Raw genomic sequence first — 26,313 nt, forward strand, 5'->3', positions numbered from 1 at the left:
GACCAATTAGTTCGTCCCGAAGTAATTTTTAATCTCATAAAGTCACACAATGAAAGAAAAATTTTATCCTACGCAATACAAAATGAAAATGAATTCACATTTCGTCAGTCTTACATCTTATTCTATAACACTATCTATATAATTTTAACAATTTATATACTATCTAATTCTCAAATTTAGATTAATCGATTTTATCTAGTGCCATATATTTTATATTCAAATCCATGGTTTAATTTTGTCAGCGGATAAAATAGTACATTCGTCAACAAAATTATCGCATAGGTAATTTCATGTCAAATTTTCGCATAACTTCAAATAAGTATAACTCCGTTAAAAATGGTCATGTTTGAAAAATTTTTTTTCATTCTCAAGCTTAAAGCCTCTATTTTAAAAATTTGTCAGATTTAGAATTTATCCTCCCCCCTCTCGTCATCTCCTTAAAAGTAAGGACGTGTTTCGTCTCCAAAAAATTGCATAATTTGACGCATTTCACGGGATGAAATAAATTCTTTTCGCAAATTTCATGTGTTACGTCCAGACCCTTGAAAGGTCGAGCCATCTAAAAGGACGCAACCTACTTACCCGGTGACACACTTTTTTCGGGTGTGTGTATGGATCGGGTCGAGCGCACTGTCAGGGGCTTGACACAGGTCAGTGACCGGTATGGTCCCTTTAACTCTGTGAATGTCCTAGACCTGTAAGAGCCTTCGCCGCACGCCTACACACTCATCGCTCCTCCCCTCCCCAATCACCGTTTCGCCGCGCGCCGCCATTATGTTACAGTGAGACCGCCTTCACCGCCACGCACTTCTAGCCACGCGCATTGGCCGATTTTCTTAAATTTATTTCTCGTTAATTATTGCGAATATTGCATAACTGTACAAGACTTTTCTTCTAACTTTGAGCCAATCTACCTTAGTTTTTTAAAATTATATCACTTTCATGACACCCTGTATAATTTGAATCAAATTAAGATTGAATTCCCAAAAATGTAAATCTCGACTGTGACTAATAGAATGAGTGAACCGTACTGTCAATTGCACTGCACTGTGAATCGTCGGAAAAATTAGCGTACTGAACTGTCAACTGAAGTGCTCGTCGCGCCTTGCGCTTGCATTTTTTAGTTATTGCTCCTCCTCCTTACTGGATAGTGGGAATCTTTTTAAACAAATGAAATAATTTCAATAATTCCTTTTTTAAGGACAAGAAGGCTGATTTTTGGGAGGAGAGGCGTTTCTTAAGATTTTAATTGGTTAAGCTCTTTGGCTCGAGACTTAGCTCCATCCAGTAGAGAGTGGGAGTAAGTTGATTATCTTATCGTTTGATGATTTAACGATTCGGAGAACGCTCGAGGGTGGCCTGTCGAACGAGCGCACGTGCACTATCAATTTCAAGAGTATTGCCGTATGTTTAGATTTTGACAATCTTCCCGAGGAACAGCAGATCTTTGTTTTAAAAATTCTTGAGGTAGAGCGACTTCGAACATAAAGCTGTACCAATAGATACGAGGCGGTTGAAATCTCTTATAACTCTTTTCTTCTCATAATTCACGAATTTATTTAGAGTTTCGTTAACTCTATCTCGACTGGCCATTCTCAGGATTAGATTTGTTTGGTTCAAATGTCGGTTATATGTGCGGGTTAGGGCTGCGTATTTATACACTATCATTATTCTTAAGAAGGATAGCTTTGTGTTTCAAATGCAAGCCGATTCTTGATTTTTTCTTCCACGATATCGTTTCGAAGAAAGAAAAGAATCGTGGAGTTCACCGGACATAACACATGATAATTATCGTAAAATATGGACTTTTATGTGTGAATTGAAAAAAAATGAAGTTTGTACAATTTTTTTTCGTGGAGTTACGACACATTAAGATTACCTATACATTTTTGTTCATTTACCGCCAACATTAGCATTACCTGATGCGCATCACGAGGAGGTTGCTAGTCGGATTTGAAGCATCGCGTGTGTGTGTGTGTGTGTGTGTGTGTGTGTGTGTGTGTGTTGGAGGACGAAATGTGGAAATGTTCACATTTAAAAATATGTATTGCCGCCTTGTCTTCGGATAATCTCTTGCAGACACTCATGCTCATATTGTTGCAGGCTCTAATTATTACCTGAAGAATTTCATTCCATATTTGATTTAGCGCTATGATCATTTGTATATTCCCGTCCTCCAACACACACACGCGAAAAAAAAATCGTACAAACTTCATTTTTTTTCCAATTCACATAAAAGTCCATATTTTAAGTCCATATTTTATGTTGACTATCATGAAATGTGCGAAAAAAAATTATTCCACTCCGTGAAATGCGTCAAATTATGCAATTTTTTGAAGACGAAACACGTCCTTACTTTTAAGGAGAGGGGGTAGGATAAATTCTAAGTCTGACAAATGATTTTTAAAATAGAAGCTTTAAGCTTGAGAATGAGAAAAAAGTTTTTCAAATACAACCATTTTTTATGGAGTTATATTTATTTGAAGTTATGCGAAAATTTGACATGAAATTACCTATGCGATAATTTTGTTGACGAGTGTATTATAGTATTATAACTATTATAAGTATTATACTTTTGAATTAAATTATATCCGGGAATGTCGGTAACTACAAATCGATTTTTCTTTAATATTTTTTTGATTTGATAAGATTTCCTTTAAACTTAGGTATTAATTTTAAATTAACGTCTGGCGTTTGCTGTAGGATCTTAATTAAAACTAGATCTCCTTCCGCATATTTTGTCAGTGACTTATGATGCTGTATTTGAGGTTATTATATTATTGTACGCATTTGAGTTTATTATATTCTCATACAGCTTTATTTGCTAACTGTGCCGCGTCTCTTACTTATCTACGCTCCTGTTCAATGTCACGGTTTATCAAATCGCAGTCAGATCCTCAATTAGTTTACTCCTTATTATTTTTATTTTTTTGATCGTAACCGAGTAACAATTTACTAGAAGTAGTATTTCTAGATTTATGCAACGTATTATTTAAAACAAATTGCACTTTTCTTTATTTTGTTTTCTAGTTCCAGTTAACCGATTCTTCGCATATTTTTACTAAGGATTTAAGAAATTTATTTACACGTTCTACCTGTCCATTCGCCCAAGGTGACGCTACCGCAGTCAAAATATGTCTAATTCCAGATTCCTAATTCTTAGATGTAAACGTTGTTCCTCGATCGCTAATTTTTCGGGAAAACCAAACAAGCTGAAAAAAAAACGTCAAACATTTTATAGCTTCATCCGAAGCCGTCGATTTACAAAGATATAATTAAACATACTTTGTATAGACATCCACGACAACTAGTATACATATATTTAAATTTATCCATAGTTTCTTCTAACGGTCCAAAAAAGTCAATATGTAAAGTATACATCGGAGTATTCCTATAAAAATTTCCATCTCGCCCTCAGCCTTACTCGCAGTGATAGAGTAATTCAAACATTGAACACAATTTTCTATATATATTATCGGGCACGATCTTTTAGACAAGGAATAATGTTCTGTTATACCGTGCACAGCCTTATCAGTACAAACGTGGCCCATATTGTTATAATAAAGACGAATAACATTGTTAATCATGTTTTCCGGTACAATAAATAATTGTTTATCTTCATGATTTCAGAAAAGTATATAAACCATTAATTAAACTAAAATACTTATTTTCTTTAGTTTCTAAGTCAATTGCAATTTCTTTAAGGCTCCCGAGTACTCGCCGTGAAACTCTGAATTGACAGTGGCGACATAAGAATAAAAGCACTGCGGTAGGAATAAGAACTATATGCAACGACTTATCATTGATCATACAATTGCATGGTAATAGTTCACTCATATGGTAAGTCGTTGCATACAATTCTTATAATGATTGTCGTCACTGTTACTAACTGAAAAATGAAATCTGAGTTTCATGTATAGGTGTTTATACATATACATAAGTATGTACATCAGTGTATTGTTCGCGCGGACGCATGTAAGATAGCGCAATCGCACTATCCTTGTTCTTTTAAGATATCGCGTTGCGGCTGAGCTACGGCCTGAAAACGATTTTTGGTCTTTCGTGGCAAAAGCAGTAATGTAACAAGACCAACAGGTGCCCACTTTTTGTGAAATTTATATTTATATGTATATATATATATATATATATATATATATATATGTCCAAATTATAGTTAAAATTATATGTACGGTAAAATATTATACAATGATGAAAATAACAATAGGATGATAGCTAATAAAGTAAGCAAATATACAACATATAGAATATGGGCGCCTATTAGACTTGACATTTTATTGCTTTTTCGCTATCGATACTTATATGCATCATCTGCACGATGAAAAGATAAGAATAACATGATTGTTCATTTTTGTCTGATATCTTCCAGCAATCACAATTTTATAGATCGACAAGAATATTATTTTGGTCTTTTTTCGATTATACGTGGAAAAGCAATAATACATAATGTATATGTGCTCACTTTATTAGCTATCATCCGACTGTTATTATCCATCATCGTACAATATATTTTACCGTACATATAATTTTAACTATAATTTGGACATATACATATATACATATATACATATATATATATATATATATATATATATATATATATATATATATATATAATGGGTATATAATTAGTATAATAATTAATTAATTAATTAATTTATATAATTACATATATACAGGGTGACCCATTTTAACATAGGCAGTCAAATAACTCGAAAAATAAGCAAGATAGAGAAAAATGTTTTAGACAAAAGTTGTATGGTTTCGAGGGGGCCATAAGATGGTATCATTGGTTTGACCTTGAAGAGTCATTTGAAGGTCACGTGAAGGTCACTTCAATTTTTTTAAATGGAACATCCTATATATTTTTGTACATTCTTGTAGCTCATCTCGAGAGCTTTCCAAAACACTATAATTAAGTACATTTTCGTTAAGTACTTTTTGAGTTATGAGGCTTGAAATAATTTCTTAATTTTACATAAACCGTAAAATATCTTGTAAAATATTCATTTTTCGATTACCTTACCTTAATAGTTTTATGTACAAAATAATGAGAGGAATCAATTGGTGTAAAGAAAACACATAGTTGTTTCGAAGAAAAAATATGTAATTTGCAATTAACAATTCCATATTTTTTCTTAAAAACAACTATGTGTTTTCTTTACACCAATTGATTCCTCTCATTATTTTGTACATAAAAGTATTAAGGTAAGATAATCGAAAAATGAATATTTTACAAGATATTTTACGGTTTATGTAAAATTAAGAAATTATTTCAAGCATCATAACTCAAAAAGTACTTAACGGAAAGGTACTTAATTATAGTGTTTTGGAAAGCTCTCGAAATAAGCTACAAGAATGTACAAAAATATATAGGGTATTCCATTTAAAAAAATTGAAGTGACCTTCACGTGACCTTCAAATGACTCTTCAAGGTCAAACCAATGATACCATCTTATGGCCCCCTCGAAACCATACAACTTTTGTCTAAAACATTTTTCTCTATCTTGCTTATTTTTCGAGTTATTTGGCTGCCTAAGTTAAAATGGGTCACCCTGTATATATATATATATATATATATATATATATATATATATATATATATATATATCTGAAATTATATACATATAAATTAATTTTATATATATATATATATATATAATTTATTTTTTTCACTTACTGGATGGTAGACATCCTGCTGAAGTACATACGGATTGCAATCATATCTACCCATTAGAGAATTGATAATTTGAACTCTAACGGCAAGATATAAATGCACCCATATGTATATATGGGTAATTTGCACGATTCGTATTTTTATGTATATTTTTATGACTATATATATATATATATTTTGTCGTTTATGATTTTCACTACGCTCAACGCAGAATGCAAGTAGATGAGCAGAATTGTACACACATTTCATTTGTCTATGATAGACTGCGCCCAGCGCAGAATGCATTTTAATATTAATTACTGCGCCCAGCGCAGAAAATGCATTTTGAGGGTAATCACTGCGCTCAGCGCAGAATGCATTTTGACAGAAATCACTGCGCCCAGCGCAGAATGCATTTTGATATTAATCACTGCGCCCAGCGCAGAATGCATTTTGACAGAAATCACTGCGCCCAGCGCAGAATGCATTTTAATATTAATCATTGCGTCTAGCGCAGAATATATTTTGATATTATTTTCTACTCCAATGCTTATGTGTGTAGCTGTCTTTTTAAACATAATCTGTTTATTTCCACATAATAATCTATTTTTTTATCTTTTCTTTTTCCATCATTTTTTGTCTTTTTGCTTCAGTTATATAATCTGGGTCGCGGATTGTCATATTTCTTTCCAGTCTTGGATCAAGTAATTCTGGTAAAACACAGTCTTGATAAAATTGCTTCAGTTTAGCAACCATATTTTCAGACCAGAAAATATCATCACGTATAATTTTTTCCATTTTTAATCCAAATGGTGTCCATAATGCGAAGATGCAGTACTCTCGCTGTGTAATATGTAATTGCCCTTGTATTTGATAATAGTAAATGTGACTGCGTTTCATTTCTTTATCTTTTCCATTCTTATATAACGATTGCAGATTCGACATATTTGCTGTAATCGCATCTTCTGGTGTTAAAAATCGTGCTGCAAAAGGACATTTTATTTCTACAATTCCATCATCTCCTATTAGTCCATCTGGCGAAGCGCCTAAAAATGATATTTCTGAATCTATAAATAATCTGCAACGTTGAATGTTAATATTTAGTGCACTTTCGATACTTTTGCGTGCAACATCCTCGTATTTTGTTCCGTGTTGCACTGCTTCCACATTCAATTGTTGTGGATATATGATTGATTTTACTCTTAACACACAAGAAGTACTCTTTCTCATTTTACATATGTATCCAAAGTGAGAAGCGGTTATTATTTTTGTGCGATAATATTGCCAAATGCCGCTTGTTGCTTGCTCTTTAGTTTCTTCTTCTATTGCTACTCGTTTTAATTGCCAATCTCGTAGCATATGCATGTGTTGCGCTTTTCTTAATTCTATTTCGGCTGATGTTGCATCAGGTTTATCAGCCTGCGGCCCATAATCTTTGTCAGCTACTGCACGTTTTACGTAACGTTGCGGTATTGTTCGTTTTCTAGTGTCACGTGCACTTCTTTTTTTCTCATTTTCCAAATGCACTGCTATTTCCCCTGGTTTTGTTCCAAGAACATTACTTAAATGACTTATAGGCTTGCCAGTGTTAAATGCGACTACTGCAGCATTACAACGCGTTTCATACGATCCTCTTAGACCATAATTAACTCTTTTTCCACCAATACATTTTGCTATTACAGAGTTAAAAGTTTCTACTCTGTTACTGTCTTCATTTTGCAATAAACTTTTGGCATTCCAACTTATATATTTTAATGCATTTTGTAGCTTTTCATATAATCCACATCTTTTTAATTCTGGAATATAATTTTCTTCATTTTCTTTCTGCGATCCATCGCAGAAGTATCCTATTCTTGCACATTCATTGTGTTCGCCAAAAACGTGATTTATTATATTATCCAGGTCTATTTTGAGAGCCTTAATCTTTTCTTGCATTGTGCTCTCCTTTTCCAAATGATACTGTACAGCTTTCGTTACAGCTGTTCTAATTCGAAGTATCCGATTACCTATAACATTTCTTATTTTGCCAAAACGACCTTTTGTCTTCGCTATTTCTTTTATTTTTGATGCCAAGTTGCGCAATAAATGATTTCGACATTCAATTTTTTCTATAAAAACATTAGGATATGGATTTGCTTGTATTATTTTTTTATATACACTGCTATCTCCGTCTGCTATGAATGTGGAATAAATTAGTCCGCGCTTTTCTACGCTTGTCTTAAATCCTTTTACAATCGCATCTGCTTCCATGCTTGTTGAACTGCAATCTCTACCCCAATTTTTGTAGCATTTATGATTTGCAGGCTCTTTTTCAAACTTTTCTGCTTTAACACAAACTGCACAATATTTATTTTTTACAGACATGTGCAGCACTTTGCCTGTTCGCGCACCAATTATTGTGCCTACACCTGATAAGGAGTCATACCGTCCTATTCTGTATGATCTTTTCATCCAGCTTCTGTCAGCTTTTACTGCTATATGTGGTATTCTATTTATTATTTCATTGCGTTGTAATGCCAACTCACGTTCTTCATTCGCAGCAGTATTCATGCTTTCTTCTGCAATTTTTGCAAATGCTTCAGCAGCAGTTTCATGGGCCTTTTCATAGGTTTTTTTGGTCATGCACTTGATATTCATAGCAGCGCATCTTTCTTGTAACTGTGTATATCCAGTACCAGTAAGTATTGCGCCAGCCACTGCTCCTGTATTTACATCTAGACTTTCCTCAGGAGGTAGCTCACTCCAAACTGAACTTTCGAAATTGCATATTCGGCATTTGAAAAAAAATTTATTTTTTAATCTATACGCTCGGGCACCAATAAATACTAAGTCACGAAAACTACATTCTATTCCGTGACTATGGTAATCAAATTTTTCATGTAATTGTTCAAAAAGAAAGACAAAATCAACGATACATTTTCCTGGCATACTGCTACTTTCTACACGATATGCGTCTATATTATTATCTGTTATTAATGTGTCATTTTCTTCAGTCTTACTATCATCTTCTAATATTTTTTCCAATTCATTTTTACTTAATGTGCATGTGGTTCTTTCTTTGTTTGTAATATTTATTTCAAGACCCATTGCAGCTAATTCGTTATGCATAATTATATCATTTTGAATTATATCATTTTGCTCATCATTATCTAATGTGTAATTGTCCTGCTGTGTCAATCTTTCATCGTCTGTATTTATTTCAATATTCATTGCATCTAATTCATCATGCATAATTATACCATCCTGAAAAACTCGCTCGTCTTTATCTACCTGCATTAGTTTTTTATTTAATATCTCTGTATTTTTCAATTTATTTTTTTTCCCATAAATAAATATAAAAATGTGAAAATAATGCACAAAGTTCTCGAATAAAATGTTTGCATACGTGATTGAAATTTTGCATTATTTTTTTATGTTTTATACTTAAAATAAATTATTTAAAAAAAAATCAAAGCAGTTTCATTGAGGAAAAATAATTTTAGTTAAAATTTATACTGAAATACTGTCAAACTATTTTTTTAAAATATTTTCAATATTTTTTCCAAAAATACATACCAATTATCTTATAAATGACAAGATTTTTATTCTTTTTATAATAGGAGGGCGCGAACTTAGAGTCACGGATGAGCCTTTTTCTAGTATAATACTCTAGTACAAAAATACTTCAGTAAAGCAATAGGACGCAATGCTCAGCCGTTTTTTAGAAAATTTATTTAAAAAATACAGCATTTCTTATCTACCGGTAACTTTACACCATTCAACGTGAAGACGGCGTAGTGCAGACACTTGAATCCGTATGTATAATGTAGCTGCGAACAAGGGTTCGATTACCGTCTCTCCAATTTTTTTTTATTAAAAAAAATTTTTTTATATACAGTACCCTCCATAAGTTTGGAAACTACATTTTACAGATAAACAATCGATACGGCAGATAATACATATGTATGTATGTAATATGTACCTTCATTTTTATTTTATTTAGTTAAATAAACATTTACAAATTAAAATAGATTGATTTTATTATGTATTACATAATAAAATGTAATACATAATAAAATCAATCTATTTTAATTTGTAAATGTTTATTTAACTAAATAAAATAAAAATGAAGGTATTTACATACATATATATTATCTTCCGTACCAATTGTTTATTTGTAAAATATAGAGTGTTTCTAAACTTATGGAAGGTATATATCAACAATATAATATATATCAGTGGGTTCATCCAGTACGTAAACTTAATTTTTTGCAATTAATTATGTATACATGGTACTTTTTTTCTATTAACAAAATGATGTTATTACCTTTTATTCATCCAAAATTTTCGTTTACTCAACCGCTTACACGATAATCGGTACCTCGTTGAATTGCGCCTTCTTCCATAAATTGGTCCATAATCATCGCACTGTATTTCCACTTCCTTATCACTTTCACACGATTTCTCTATAATATTTTATATGTTTATACAAAAATTTATGAAAAAACACGCTGTAATACACGCTGTAATACACGCCGTAATAATTCGATCGCTCGATTGTTTTCACGCAGCGTGTAAGAACTTGACAAAAAAAAAACAACGGGCGCGAGAAAAAGTTATCGCGTAAGGGTGTATATACAGGGTGACCCATTTTAACTTAGGCAGCCAAATAACTCGAAAAATAAGCAAGATAGAGAAAAATGTTTTAGACAAAAGTTGTATGGTTTCGAGGGGGCCATAAGATGGTATCATTGGTTTGACCTTGAAGAGTCATTTGAAGGTCACGTGAAGGTCACTTCAATTTTTTTAAATGGAACATCCTATATATTTTTATACATTCTTGTAGCTCATCTCGAGAGCTTTCCAAAACACTATAATTAAGTACATTTTCGTTAAGTACTTTTTGAGTTATGAGGCTTGAAATAATTTCTTAATTTTACATAAACCGTAAAATATCTTGTAAAATATTCATTTTTCGATTACCTTACCTTAATAGTTTTATGTACAAAATAATGGGAGGAATCAATTGGTGTAAAGAAAACACATAGTTGTTTCGAAGAAAAAATATGTAATTTGCAATTAACAATTCCATATTTTTTCTTAAAAACAACTATGTGTTTTCTTTATACCAATTGATTCCTCTCATTATTTTGTACATAAAAGTATTAAGGTAAGATAATCGAAAAATGAATATTATACAAGATATTTTACGGTTTATGTAAAATTAAGAAATTATTTCAAGCATCATAACTCAAAAAGTACTTAACGGAAAGGTACTTAATTATAGTGTTTTGGAAAGCTCTCGAAATAAGCTACAAGAATGTACAAAAATATATAGGGTATTCCATTTAAAAAAATTGAAGTGACCTTCACGTGACCTTCAAATGACTCTTCAAGGTCAAACCAATGATACCATCTTATGGCCCCCTCGAAACCATACAACTTTTGTCTAAAACATTTTTCTCTATCTTGCTTATTTTTCGAGTTATTTGGCTGCCTAAGTTAAAATGGGTCACCCTGTATATGTATACATCGCGTCGCGTGTCGCGTATTGTATAGCGCTCTCGTTACTCATTACAGCTTATAGTTGAAGCTTCATTGTCAAGCGAGAAACATGTGAGTATGTTAATTCTATATTTGGTTATATTATGTAAATAGATAGATGGGTATATTTTTATAAAGAATACAACTTTAATTTTTTCCTTATTAATAGAAAATGTTTTATTATATTATAATACAAAAAATAATATGTAGCAGTGATTGATAATGTAATATTAATGTACATGTATTATTTATGCAAATAGGGCAACTAAGAGGGACATGAAGAATAAAAAGGATGAAGAAGATAGAAGAAAGAATAAAAAAGACCAAGAAGATAGAATTACTGAGATAGAAAGAAAGAAAGAGGAAGAGAGAGAAAGAAAATGGAAGAGAAGGAACATGAAGAGAGGAAAAAAAGGTTAATATATATATTTTATTATTTCTTTCTAGATTATTAGAAATTAGTATGTATAAGCTAGATATGCTGTTTATAAAATATGCAAAATTGGATCTGATCTCAACATGGCATTATCGATTTTTGTTCTCTTTTAAATCGGTATTTATAATCTGACATTATATTTTAGACTGTCTTAAATAAAGTTTTAATATATTCTAAATAAATTACAGTCGTATTAGCATATTAAGACATTACTTAAGATGATCTTGAAATAAGAACGGATTGTGAATACCGACTTTACTATTGCTTTATTAATTCAGATATAAACACATATAAAGTGCTTTCTATTAAGTGACACAAGTGACAAGTCGACACAAGCATCAATCTGCCTTTTTTCAATGTGCATTAACAACAAAGAGAGAATGATGCTTGTGTCGACTTGAGTCGCTAAAGTTGACAATTGGTGATGCTTTCCAGCAAGACATTGCATGTATAACACAGTGTCCACACTAATATGAGAGAGAATATATCAGTGTGTCTCACTCACACTACTGGACACTGTTACAAAAAATAAAACATTGGTTAACTTTAAATAAAATGTTTAATAAATTAATTATTAATTGATTGAATTAGGAAACTGATGGAGGAACGGAGAAGAATAGAGGTTGGAAAAGAAACAAGGAAAGAGAACGTGAAAGAAAGAGAAAAAAGAAGTATGAGCATTGAAATCGAAGAGATAGAAGAGGGAAATGAAGAGATGGAAAAGGAAAATTTAAAAAGAAAAAGGGGAGGAAGAAATTTAAAAAGAAGAAACCAAAAGTACGTTTATTTTTATATGCAACAAAAATTTTAATTAGTATTTCATTAATTTAATTTTTCCATTTAATAATTTTAATTGTTTTATTTGTTACATTTTCTGTGTATATAGCTATTACTCGGCCAGAAATAAAGGAGGTTGGAGAGGAGGCTGGAGAGGAGGCTGGAGAGGAGGATGGGCAGGAAAATGGAGAGGAGGAGGAGAATGGAGAAGAGGAGGAGGAGGACGAGGACGCGGTGGCGGATGGACGGGGCGTTCTGGGACAGGACCTCTTTTTATTTTTCAATATTATTAAAAAAACTTTAAAATAAAGCATTCTTTTATATATAATTTATATTTTAAATAAAAACAATATATATTGCACACATGATAATAAATGTGCCTACATTACCTACCTATTTACCTACCTAACCCTAACATTATCATAAAGTTATCAGCATGTTACCTACATATTACAATTGTTATGCAGCGCCTCACTACTGTCAATCAATGAACTATAAGGCGTGAAAAATGGCTTCGTAAGCGAGAAATGACAACTTAATTTACATTGCGCCGTATTTCGTGATTATTTGCTTTATGCTAGTGCTATGACGTCCAATGTATTTCTGAAACCTGTAAAATTGTCCGATAATAACCGGTGTAAGGTGAAGGAACATTTAAAACTCTTTTTGACAGTAGTCAAAACGCATGTTTTCTCGCGTTTCTGGACTTCGTTTCGGACTTAGTTTACGGCTATTTCTTAATTGTCAAGGGAAGGAATTAGTAATCGGACATTTTTTCAAGTATGCTGAATCGATCTGTAGTGTAATTTTATTAAAATATCATTTCATTTACAAATGCGGCGCAACGTAAATTGGGCTGTAATTTCTCGTTTACTGTCACAATTTCAATATGGCCGCCGTGAGTACTCGGGAGCCTTAAGTTATGGATCTATTAATTGCTTGTACATTAATTCATTTTCTACTGAAATTGCATTAACTATCATTATATTTCTGCTAAGACAGAAGCATTCTTTTAGAGGTACGATATGTTAATTCAAATTGATAATTTTGAATAATCAAACTCCAACGAGTGATACGCGGATTAATATTAATTTTTATCATAGTGAAAATCAAAGAGTTGCGATCTGTTATTATTTTAAATTGGATTCCTTGCAAATATACGGGAAATCGTTCTACCTCTTTAACAATCGCTAATGTTTCTAATTCAAAACTATGATAATTTTTTTCCGCATCGATGGTAGCCTTACTAAAATGTGCTATAGATCCGTAATAATTTTCAGCTTGTTTTTGTAGCAATATTGCCTCGAATCTCTGACTACTCGCATCAATATACAATTCCGTTAACATTGTCGGATTATAAATATACGATACTGAGGGGGGGGAGGAGAAGACAATTCCTTTTTCAAATTCGCCAAAGATTTCTTACACTCCTCATTAAAATCAAAAATAATATCTTTCTTTAATAATGCCTACAACGATTTAGTTTTTAATGCATAATTTTGTATAAATTTATGAGCATAATATTATATAATATTTAAGAACATAATTACTTAAAAATTAAAGTGGTTAAGAAGGCATAGAGAGCTAAAAGTACAAGGTTAAGATGGTAACAGTAACATATATTAATAGATCATAAATGGTTTACAAAACTTCAATAAGATACATATAAGTGAAAATACAGATTGGGCAAAATATCAATAAAACATATACGTGAAATAAATTGGAGCGGACGTTTCAGCTTATTTTTAAGCCATCTTCAGCGCAAAAACATATGGGTGAAATAAGGAATTCGATTAAAAAAGTTCGCAGGGAGAGTAACGGAGAGAATAAATAATTTATCATTTATATGATCGAGGGAAAGCGACTGTGAACAATACGGATTAGTTTAGGTCGGTTCACGGTTATTCTCCAATTGAAGGGGTTGTCTCTAGTTTGGGTTAATAGGCCCAAAGTTGAGCGTGAACCAAAAGGAAGACTATAAAATATTAATAAGACAGTAAAAAATATATATATGATTGAGAGTTCACTTAAATAATGGTTAAAAATAAAAATAAAGATATATGGAAAAACCGGGTACAACAGGATGAGAGATTACTTACAATGCCATGATTATATTAAAGAATCAGTGAGTCGTTAAAAAGTTGAACAAAAAAGCCGCAGATAAAGAATTATTAAAAATTAAGTGCAAGTTCTCTTTAACGAAGATAAATACAAATGGTACAAGTAACGAGTGATTTCGAAATTTATAAGTTTCTGTGTGTGACCCTCAGACATTAGGAAGTTTGTTTATTAATTCGTTGTATATGTCTGGAAAACAATCGGTGTCAGTTTGTAAATTTAATCCGTTATGTTGTCGTTTAATGTAAATAATTTCAGAGATAAGCCTTTTATTATAACCTGTTTCTTTATCTAATATTTTAACTTCATCCCATTTAAAATCATGATTGAAATTCAACCTATGCTAAGTAATGACAGATTTATTAGTAGTCAATTTATTAATCTGTTTCTTATGTTCATTGATCCTTGTGATTAATTTCCTACCTGTCTGCCCAACATAGGAAGCATCACAATAATTGCATTCAATTTTATAAACGATATTAGTATTCAATGTTTTCGGGATAACATCTTTATGAGCCTTAATAATTGAGTTAAGTTTGTTGAGACTATAGTAAGATAAAGTAGTATTGGTATCTTTTAGGATGTGTTTGAAATTGTCAGTCAATGTAGGTAAAAAAGGAACTGTAAAATAAGTAGATGTTTCTTTTTCAGTTAATGAGTTATTAGATTCCCGTAAATGATAAAGTAATCTATGATTAATAGTGTTAAATATAAATTTCAAAGGATATCCATTATTAAGTAAAATCTTTATGATGTGTACACATATGATGTTCTTACGATGAAATTTGGGATGCGACAACAAGAAGGCTCTGTCAAGTAGACCAATAATTGTACCTCTTTTTTGACAGTTGGGATGTTGTGACAGAAAGTTCAAATATCTACTGGAGAATGGTACCAATCAAAATGTAATTTATTGTTTTCAGACATGATAGTGATCTCCAAGAAATTGAGCGACTTGTTATCCTCAACCTCAAGTGTGAACTGTAATCTCTGGTTAAAAGAATTAAAAACAGTTAATAAATAATCTGTTAGATTAGATGGACAAGCCGTGATTATATCGTCAACAAATCTATAATAAAATGGAGGTGTAAAACTAATCGTATTTAAGGCTTTCTCTTCAATGTCCTGCATCACTATATCCGCTATGATTGGTGAAAGGGGGGAGCCCATGGGAGTGCCAAACACTTGTCTGTAAACAATGCCAACCAAAGGCTTATCTCTGAAATTATTTACATTAAACGACAACATAACGGATTAAATTTACAAACTGACACCGGTTGTTTTCCAGACATATACAACGAATTAATAAACAAACTTCCTAATGTCTGAGGGTCACACACAGAAACTTATAAATTTCGAAATCACTCGTTACTTGTACCATTTGTATTTATCTTCGTTAAAGAGAACTTGCACTTAATTTTTAATAATTCTTTATCTGCGGCTTTTTTGTTCAACTTTTTAACGACTCACTGATTCTTTAATATAATCATGGCATTGTAAGTAATCTCTCATCCTGTTGTACTCGGTTTTTCCATATATCTTTATTTTTATTTTTAACCATTATTTAAGTGAACTCTCAATCATATATATATTTTTTACTGTCTTATTAATATTTTATAGTCTTCCTTTTGGTTCACGCTCAACTTTGGGCCTATTAACCCAAACTAGAGACAATCCCTTCAATTGGAAAATAACCGTGAGCCGACCTAAACTAATCCGTATTGTTCACAGTCGCTTTCCGCCGATCATATAAATGATAAATTATTTATTCTCTCCGTTACTCTCCCTGCGAACTTTTTTAATCGAATTCCTTATTTCACCCATACGTTTTTGCGCTGAAGATGGCTTAAAAATAAGCTGAAACGTCCGCTCCAATTTATTTCACGTATATGTTTTATCGATATTTTGCGTCCCAATCTGTATTTTCACTTATATGTATCTTATTGAAGTTTTGTAAACCATTTATGATCTATTAATATATATTACTGTTACCATCTTAACCTTGTACTTTTAGCTCTCTATGCCTTCTTAACCACTTTAATTTTTAATTTTTAATTTGAAGGGAGCTTTGATACCTTTTTATAATAATTACTTATGCCCAAAAAATGCTGTGCAATTCTGTAGCATTTCTCGACAATGGATAATCGAGTATTGCCTGTACATGACGCTTACACAAAGTGATACCCCTCTCCGTCATTAAATAACCTAAATACTCAATTTCGGATTTCAAGAACAAGTATTTTGACAAATTAAGCTGAAAATTATATGTTTTAAGAATAATTAATACTTCTTTCAAAATCTGAAGATTTTCTTGCACATTTTCAGTTACTATCAATAAATCATCTATATAAATTAATATTTTATTACTACGAACTAAATCTTTAAAAATAATAACAATACGTTTCTGGAATTCAGCTGGCGCTTCAGAAAAATCAAAAGGTAATTTCAAAACTAAACTCATATTGATCCGATAGAATAACAAAAGAAAAATATTTAGTATCATTAGCATATTAATATTTGATGAAATCCATCTTTTAGATTTAATTTCGTAAATACTTTTTTACCATATAATTTATTTAGCTGATCCTCGATGATCGGAAATGAATACTTTTGCACATGTATATGCTGATTTAATGAACGCAAATCTACACACATTCTTTTCTTTCCATTACGTTTCGATACAAGAATCACTCGCGCACAGTACAAGGAAATGCTATGTTTTATTATTTTTCTTTTTAACAAATCGTCTATTATTTCTTCTAATTCCTTTTTTTTTTATACTAACATTCTTCTAGGGGCATAACGAAAAATGGAGTTATCTTTTAAATGAACAATCACCTTTTGCAAGCTCTATTTTTAACTCTTCCACTCCCCGAAATATTTGCAAAAGATCTTTACGATTTGACCAAAATATATTTTCCATATCTTCAATAACATCATATTTATTTCGCTCTTCTACCATGTCAATAGAAAAAATATTATGTGTTTTAACTAATTTTTTATTTTCAAAACAATATTTATATACTTTCGTCATACGTTAACTTTACTCCAGATTCGTCAAAAAAATTCCCTATTTAATAAAAGATTATATTTCATGGTCTTATCATCTACTACCCATAATAAAATACCAAGTTTTATTATTCTCTTCAAATGCTATTTGATCGTGTATTTTACCTAAAACCGTTATCGTTAAATCGTTTACTCCTTTCAATTTTATGTTACTTTTAATTTTATATAATTCTTTATGTTACGTCCGGAGGACTCCACGATTCTTTTCTTTCTTCGAAATGATATCGTGCAAGAAAGAAACCAAGGATCGGCTTGCATTTGGAATGCAAAGCGATTCTTCTTAAGAATAACGATAGCGCGTAGAAGAACGCAACCTAACCCGCGTATATCACCATTAAAACTTAACAAATCTAATACGGGGAATGGCCAGTCGAGATAGGAACACTAAATAAATTCGGAACACTAAATAAATTCTCGAATTATGAAACGCGAAATTATTATAAGAGATTCCAACAGCCCCGTATTTATTGGTAGCTTTACTTTCGAAACCGCTCTATCTCAAGCATTTCTAAAACAAAGATCCGCTGGATCTCGGGAAGATTGACAAATCTAAACATAAGACAAAAACTTTTGAAATTGATAGTGCACGTGCGCTCGTTTGACAGGCCACCCTCAAGCGTTCTCCGTATCGTTAAATTATCAAGAACGATAAGTTAATCAACTTACTCCCACTCTCTGGATGGAGCTAAGTTCGAGCCAAAGGGCTTAACCAATTAAAATCTTAAGAAACGCCTCTCCTCCCAAAAATCAGCCTCCTTGTCCTTAAGAAGGGAATATTGAAATTATTACAAAAGATTCCCACCATCCAGTAAGGAGGAGGAGCAATAACTTTAAAAAATGCAAGCGCAAGGAGCGACGAGCACCCTAATTAACACTCCAGTTGACAGTTCAGTACGCTAATTCTTCCGACAATCCACAGTGCAGTTGACATTACAGTTCACTCATTCTATTAGTAACAGTCGAGATTCACATTTTTGAGAATTCAATCTTAATTTGATTCAAATTATATAGCCTCGGGAATCCTTTTTTTGCGTTATGCAATTGAGTTATTAATCTGTTTTATATCACAGTGAAAATGATTTTGTTAACATTTAATTGTGCATCGTGTGAATTTTCTGGTGAACATCTCCATTACCCAGCTCTTCATGTTATAAAGCTCCGACCTCAGCTATTGCAATTTTATCAACGCACTCATTTTTGTGATGCCAACAAGTAGTGAGTAAAATTGAGTAATTTTTTATTTTCTCCCTTTCCCATATCTATGTCTGACAAATAATTCTAAATGGTTTAATAACCATTAAATTTTTACTAATTACTATCAATCAATCAATCCTTGTCTCACCCCCTCCTCCAGTCTCATTCCTTGTTCTTCCTAATTTACCTAGAATCTCCGCAAGGCGGTTCGCGAACTATTCCCCGTTCGTCTAGAATCTCCGTAAGGCGGTTCGCGAACTACTCCCCGTTCGTTTAGAATCTCCGTAAGGCGGTTCGCGAACTACTCCCCGTTCGTCTAGAATCTCCGTAAGGCGGTTCGCGTGCGATTCCCCGTTCGTCTAGAATCCCCGCAAGGTTGTTCGCGAACAATTCCTCGTTCGCCTGGAATCTCCGTAAGGTGGTTCGCGAACGATTCCCCGTTCCCCTGGAATCTCTGCAAGGTGGTTCGCGAACGATTCCCCGTTCGCCTGGAATCTCCGCAAGGTGGTTCGCGAACAATTCCCCGTTCCTCTAGAATCTCCGCAAGGTGGTTCGCGAACAATTCCTTATTTCTCTTTATTAGCTCTTTCTGATTTATTTAGCGAGAATTTATATTGTTTTCTATCTTTATATCTCGTTTCAGCCCTTCTTTATATATAACTCTTCTTTCTATTTTTTCTTTACTCCCTTTCGTTTTCTTTTAATTTCCCATCTTTATATTATTATTATTATTATTATTATTATTATTATTATCTTTTTTTTCTCTTTATATTATTTTCCTTTGTATTATCATTACTTTTGGGAGAAACCGTTGAAATAGATGAACAATTTTCGAACTTAGACTTGGCGAATCTCTTATCTTAATTTTATTATTGTATTTTAATTTAGACCTGTGTTTCAGCGAATTTACAAAATTTTAATTCAAACTATAACACATATGCGCAAGCGACGAATTCTATACTTCCTTTAATGAGTAAGCGTTATTCATATTTTTATTACACATTCACTTTTTATTTTTGTTTTATTTCTTATATTATATTAATTATATATATATATATATATATATATATATATATATATATATATATATATATCACCTATCACTTTTTTATATTGAATATTCATATTCACTACTTCTGCAGGTTCTAACTTTAAATTTATTTCCATTGGTGTATTATATAACTTTGCATTTTCTAAATTATATTTTTCTGCTAACGATTCAATATATTTAGTTTGGCTTAGCTTCATTACATTTTTCTTTACATCATAGTCAATATCAATTCCTATATAATTTCTTACTTTACCCATATCTTTCATTTTAAATCTTTTTGATAGCCTTTCTTTAATTTCATGAATTCTTTCCTGACTTTTACTACAAATTAGCATATCATCAACAAACAGTAAAATATAAATGTATTCGTTATTTTTAGATTTTACATATAAACAATAATCATAGTTACTTCTTTTAAAATTTAAATCTTCCATAAATTTGTTAAAACATTCATACCATATTCTAGGACTTTCTCTTAAACCATACAACGCTTTAAATAATTTAAAAACTTTACCTGTACCATCCCCATAACCTTTAGGCTGATTAACATAAACTTCAGACATTATTTTTCCATTTAAAAAAGCCGTTTCTACATCCATTTGTTCTATTATAAAATCATTTTGACAACAGAAAGCTAATAATGTTTTAAGTGTTTGCATTTTAACTACTGGCGAATAAACATTGTCTACATATTCCTCTTGTTGAAACCCTCTAACTACTAGTCTAGCTTTATAAACATTCTCATTTTTCTTTTTATATATCCATTTTACATCAATAATTTTCTTATCTTTAGGTTTTTCTACAAGTTTCCAGGTTTTATTTTTGTTCAAACTTTCCATCTCATTATCCATAGCCTTTTGCCAATTTTTGCTTTCACTGCTTTTTATCGCTTCCTCAAATGAACTAGGTACCATCGCATTACAATAATTTACACAGACATATTGAGAAACAAAATCATCATTTACATAACGACTGTTTGATTTCTTTTCTCTACTTGAACGTCTTGGATTTATTTGATTACAATCTTTGTCTCTTACTTTATTAGTTATAACTTGCTCAGATACATTTTCTTTTATTGATTCACTATTATGATAGGATTCGTCCTCACTCCCTTCACTAGATTTATCTTTTGTACTTTTATTGTTTTCACTATCATTAAAACCTATAAGCTTAATATTTTCTTCAATCACATCAACGTGCCTAGCATTAATTACTCTATTATTTACCAACACTCTATATCCTACTTCTGTATATCCCAACAATACTCCTAAACTTGCTTTATTATCCCACTTTGATTTTCTCAATTGTTCTGGTACTCTAACATAAACTCTACTTCCATACAATTTCAAATATTTTACACTGGACCTTTCATTAAAAAATATTTCATACGATGTCTTTGTTTCAACAGTGCAAGCTAAGGTTCTATTTTTCAAATAAGCTGCTGTTTGTACTATCTCTGGCCAATACATCCTGCTAACCTTTGCCTCTTTTAATAAACACCTAGACATATCCATAACAGTTCTATTGTATCTCTCAGCTACTCCATTTAACTCATGCACATAAGGTGGACATGGAATCATACGTATACTTTTCTCTCTAATAAATTTATAAATACTTGAATTTAAACACTCTTTGCCATTATCACATCTTAAATTTTTAATTTTCCTTTTTGTTACATTTTCTACCAAATTAACATATTCTACAAAACAATCATAAACATCAGACTTTGACTTTATTGTATATATTTTGGCCAGTTTACTAAAATCATCTATAAATGTTAAGAAATATTTTTCCCCTCTATAACCTTCTGTCGGATGCGGACCGTTCAAATCTGTATGAACTATTTCTAGAATTTCCTTAGCATGTTTCCTATTATTTTCAAAAGGTAAATTATGCATCTTACTTTCTATACATATTGCGCATTTCATATATTCTGTTTCTACTTCTTTTGGCAAACCCTGTAATAATTCATTTTTGCATAAAATATTCAAATAATTAAAATTAACATGATCTAGTGTACGATGCCACTTTTCTTTCAAAGACATTTTTTCATTATCATCATTTTTAACAACACTAGAATTTACTTCGCTGTTTTGATTATAATTTTTTATGTAACTTTTCATATAATATAAATTATCTCTCTTTTGAGCAATCGCTATTAATTCCTTATTTTGATTATAAATTTTTGAAACATTATCATATGAGACTATTTTATTTTTCTTCGTGACTCTAGAGTAGCTAATTAAATTTTGCTTCATATTTTTAACATAGAAAACATTAAACAAAGTTATTTTTGATCTCTTTTTAAAAAGTTCAAAATCTGTAATTATTTTACCAATCTTAGTCGCTTTTAATATTCTACCATCTCCTAACCTAACATCTGTCGGTTCTTTTAAAACAACATATTCACTAAATAACCTATCATCATTTATTATATGGTCCGTACAACCGCTATCTAATATCCAGCTTACTTGATTTTTACTTAGCCTAAAAATGTTGTCTACTTCAGACGCATTTATCTCCGTAATAAACGTATTTCCGCTGTTGGTCTGCTCACTTTGATGTCCATGATGACTCGATGATGTATTCGCAGCGCCTCTGTAGTTTCCTCGATAGTTGCCTCGTTGATAAAAACTTCGACCACGGGACCGACCTCGATTATACCCGCCGCGTCCTCGCTGATCCGTAAAATTCTGCTGATAACAATTCTTTTGTAGATGTCCGGGCTTGCCGCACCTATAGCAATTCTGCTGATAACAATCTTTTTGTAGATGGCCGGGCTTGCTGCACCTATGGCATTTCCTTGTATCCGTCGTGAATGCATTTGACTTAATATTATTTTCCTCGTTTGTCTTTTCATTTGGATTTTTCTCCTCCAGCGATTTTAATTTTATTTTGCTTTTCAAATAGTCCACATTTCTCTCTTCTTCCTTTAATACGTCCATCAAATCTCCGATGTAACTGTACGAGTGTGGTAACGCCTTTAACATGTATCTTAACTTTTCTTGCTCTGTAATCTTAGCTCCTGCCGCTTTAAGTTCATTAACTGCTTTTTCAAATTCGTCGAAAAATGTCGTCACTTCAGAAAAATTTTTCAACTTTATGTTTTCCAGGTTATTTCTACACACAATTTGTAAAGCCGTCGATTCTTTCAAATACATCTGATCAAATTTTTTCATAATTCCATACGCCGAATCTATATCACCAACATATTCAAGTTGTTTGTTTGAAATCAAGCTATATATATAATTCACTGCTTTGATATTTGCAGTATTCCAGTCAGGTTCTCCATCACCACTAACCTTTTCTCTTGTTGCAACTTCTTTGCATTTTTTAAATTCTAAAAACTTCAAAATTCTCTTTTTCCAATTAGAATAATCACTTCCATCGAATATTGCCATAACCATATCATCCACTTTTACGTACGACATTTTTTTTTTGATACGTCAGTTCATAAAAAAAGTTTTCTTCTTTATTTTTCTTCTATTCAACCACGCTCTGCTACCATGTTGAATAAGTTTCTACATTAAATAAATGAACCACACAATTTGTATTAACTGGATATTATTTATTATAACATACATTCGGATTACGCTTGTAGATTACGACTAACTGATTTTTCTTTGTTGCGTTGTGCCGTGTGCTCTCTCTTTTTCATGCATCACTATAGATGGCAGCATACGTACTATTTTACTTATAATAATATACGAAATGTGGATAAGACATTAGGGAGTACCGTACATACTCCTGCGTTGTAAAGTAAACTTAAGAGAAAAGTGTATTACTTGTTTTGTGAACATATTAGCCTAATAGGCATGTACCTGATGGCTAAACTCCTTTTCTTTTTTGCCAATAAATAATAATAATATAATAAAATACAAATGTAATATATATATCCAACAAAAAAAATAAAGAAAGAAAAATACATCTTAGCAGTTGTAGCTATGCGTGAGTGGGTATCTGTGTGTGTATATACAGGATGATTCAAAATAACCCCATTGTCCGTGAAATGACACATTCTTGAATCAATTCTAAGACGATTTTTCCTTTAGCAAAATTTCGTCCGAAGCTTAGTTTTTGAATTATTAAAGAAACTAGTTAACGTATGACAGGTCGGATACATGAGCCAGGCAAGGGACATGTTACTACACGACGCGACGACGCGACAATGCGACGATATTGCATCTTATAGTCCGAGTATCCGCTGCACGATATTGAAAATCGACAGAGTGCCGCGAGAGATTTCCTTTGGTGTTTTCAAAGTTTGCGGACACCGCAGCGTAACCTTCAGCAACCTCGTCAGTGTATAATAATATTGAATTGTATAATATTGAATCAACCGCAAGACACTCGTGGCGTGTATTCGTTCGTTCGCGTACACTTAAAATCTCACTGAGATTTGCTTACGGTTGCCCGATCTGTGGATATCTAATCTGTGAGAAGCATTATCTCCGGGCGACTAACTCGGTCAACGCCTTCGCGACGAAATCTTCAGAACTATCTTGTAAAATCAGTGGATATACATACGTACTCCTGTACACAGTTCTTCGATCCTCTGCTGGTGTACAAGATATATACGACTTCGCGAAAGAGAGCGATCCTTTCGATGCGGATTCATTTTACCCTCTGACCTTCGATGACCTCGCGACCGTAAGACATTAGCCTGGCATTAGCGAGCATCAACGGGGAAATTAACATCGCTCAACGCCGGTCGATGTGTAGTCAAGTAAATACTTAATCTAGACGCGAGTCGACCTTCGACGTGACCCCGATACAAGATACGAGAGCTCGACGCTCTCTGCGATGCGCAGATTGTGAACTCGTTCGTCGTAAGGACGACGTTGGCCGTTAGAATGGAAACAGCCAAGATGTACATCAGCAACGAGCCGCAGAACGGTCACACGACCACCAAGTACGCCTCGACGAATTCCATCCCGGCGATGATGGAACAGGAGTCATCGTTGGCGGGAATCCTCGGGGCTGTCGGCAGGCAACGCGAAAACGCGGCGATTCTGCGGGAGTCCTCTAAGAGTCGTCGGCACAGCGTCCTCGAGGATCTGAAAGCTCGACGGGACAGCCTCTTTCAGAGGGCTCGTCGAGCCAGCGTGTTCGACGAGAAGGACAACAACGCTAAGGACATCGCCAAGAACAATGCCAAGGATGATACCAAGGATAATACCAAGGATACCGCCAAGGATAACGCCAAGGACAATAATGCGAAAGACAAGCCGAAGGACAAGAGGAGGAGCAGCGACAGTGGCAGAAGGAATTCCGTGTTCTACGTGTCCGAGGATCTACTGGAGGAGAATCAGGAGATTCCGGAGAACGAGAATTGCGACCGCACGGTCCAGGAAGCCAAGAAGGGACGCCGCAAGTCCTGGCATCCGCTTGTTAAGCCGCCCAAGTTGGATAGGAAGAGGAGGAAGGGCGTATCCGGTATTCCCTCGCAGACCGGCAGCACAGAGGGGCTTTATTCGCAGAATTATTCGCGTCAGAAGAGACCGTCCTGGTGGAACATCTTTGTACCGGACTCGGTTGTCAGGTCCAGGCGAATGTCTCAGGATGTCACCACTTCGAAATCAACGGAGAACCTCTCAATGTCGTATTACAGGAGCAAGAGCCGTAGCGTGGATCATGGATTTACGGCACCCTTCGATTTGGATTCTTTGCGGAACAAGGTTGAGGGACGCTTCGAATCTGTGGATAAGCTCGCGAAAGATTCCGATAACGAGAGCAAAGATGGTTCCACGACGCAGGAGAAGAAGCACGGTCGCGTCTCGCAGCCCATCAACACCATTGCCTACACGGTGGACGACAGAGACACACTTACGTCAGTGGACCTGCTTGCAGTCGCCGATTATTCGGCGACTGCAAGCAGGTTTTTGTCATGGTAGGTTGCGGTAGGTTAAGGTACTACTGGCGCTATCGAACGCGATCATGTGTTCGATTGAAGAATGCGGTAAACACAATAAACATATTTAACATATTAATATTATTATTATCATGAATGTGTGTGATATCCATACATCGTATGATATCTATTTAAAAATTAATTAGATTAAATAAGTGTCTTTAAAATATTTATTACTTTTACTATTATCATATAAAATATTAATATTAAATATTTATTTAACTATTTTACCTATTTATTTATTTATTTATCTATTTCACCTATTTATTTTTAACTATTTATTATCAATGATCGAAAATCGGTCATTGATAATAAATAGTTAAAAATAAATAGATGAAATAGATAAATGAAAAAATATTAATTAATCGCGTTTTATTCTCTCTCTCTTTTTCTTGTGTTTTTAATTGCAAAATAAGATACTCCATACGTTAAAAAATTGGTCGCTCTGAAAAGAGCGGATTGTTTTTGATCGCCCTAAAAAGGGCGGATTAATTTTGAACATTTATAATAAATGTTCGAAGTGGCCCCCATCAATTCTAACGCAAGCTCTCATGTGTTTC

General features: G+C 32.9%; 2 protein-coding genes and 1 long non-coding RNA gene across 3 annotated transcripts; 2 read left to right on the top strand and 1 right to left on the bottom strand.

Moving 5' to 3' along the window:
- Positions 1 to 6,277: 6,277 nt before the first annotated feature.
- On the bottom strand, positions 6,278 to 8,125 carry LOC145963973 (uncharacterized). Its single transcript, XM_083086334.1, has 2 exons — positions 6,793 to 8,125; positions 6,278 to 6,741 (listed from the first exon to the last, which is right to left on the bottom strand). Exons 1-2 carry the CDS (start codon positions 8,123 to 8,125, stop codon positions 6,278 to 6,280), a joined length of 1,797 nt encoding a protein of 598 aa, XP_082942460.1.
- A 2,931-nt stretch (positions 8,126 to 11,056) lies between these two features.
- LOC145964294 (uncharacterized) lies at positions 11,057 to 12,832 on the top strand. Its single transcript, XR_014436404.1, has 3 exons — positions 11,057 to 11,612; positions 12,225 to 12,410; positions 12,520 to 12,832. It is a non-coding gene; the product is annotated as an uncharacterized LOC145964294 (long non-coding RNA).
- An 11,196-nt stretch (positions 12,833 to 24,028) lies between these two features.
- Positions 24,029 to 25,736, top strand: LOC145963974 (uncharacterized). The gene is made up of 2 exons (XM_083086335.1): positions 24,029 to 25,384; positions 25,454 to 25,736. Exons 1-2 carry the CDS (start codon positions 24,696 to 24,698, stop codon positions 25,734 to 25,736), a joined length of 972 nt encoding a protein of 323 aa, XP_082942461.1. The 5' UTR covers positions 24,029 to 24,695.
- Positions 25,737 to 26,313: the final 577 nt, after the last annotated feature.

This window comes from Camponotus vicinus, unplaced genomic scaffold (genome assembly GCF_025532165.1).
Source record: "Camponotus vicinus isolate PSW18456_S1 unplaced genomic scaffold, iyCamVici1.0 SCAF_13, whole genome shotgun sequence".
Classification (NCBI taxonomy): domain Eukaryota; kingdom Metazoa; phylum Arthropoda; class Insecta; order Hymenoptera; family Formicidae; genus Camponotus; species Camponotus vicinus.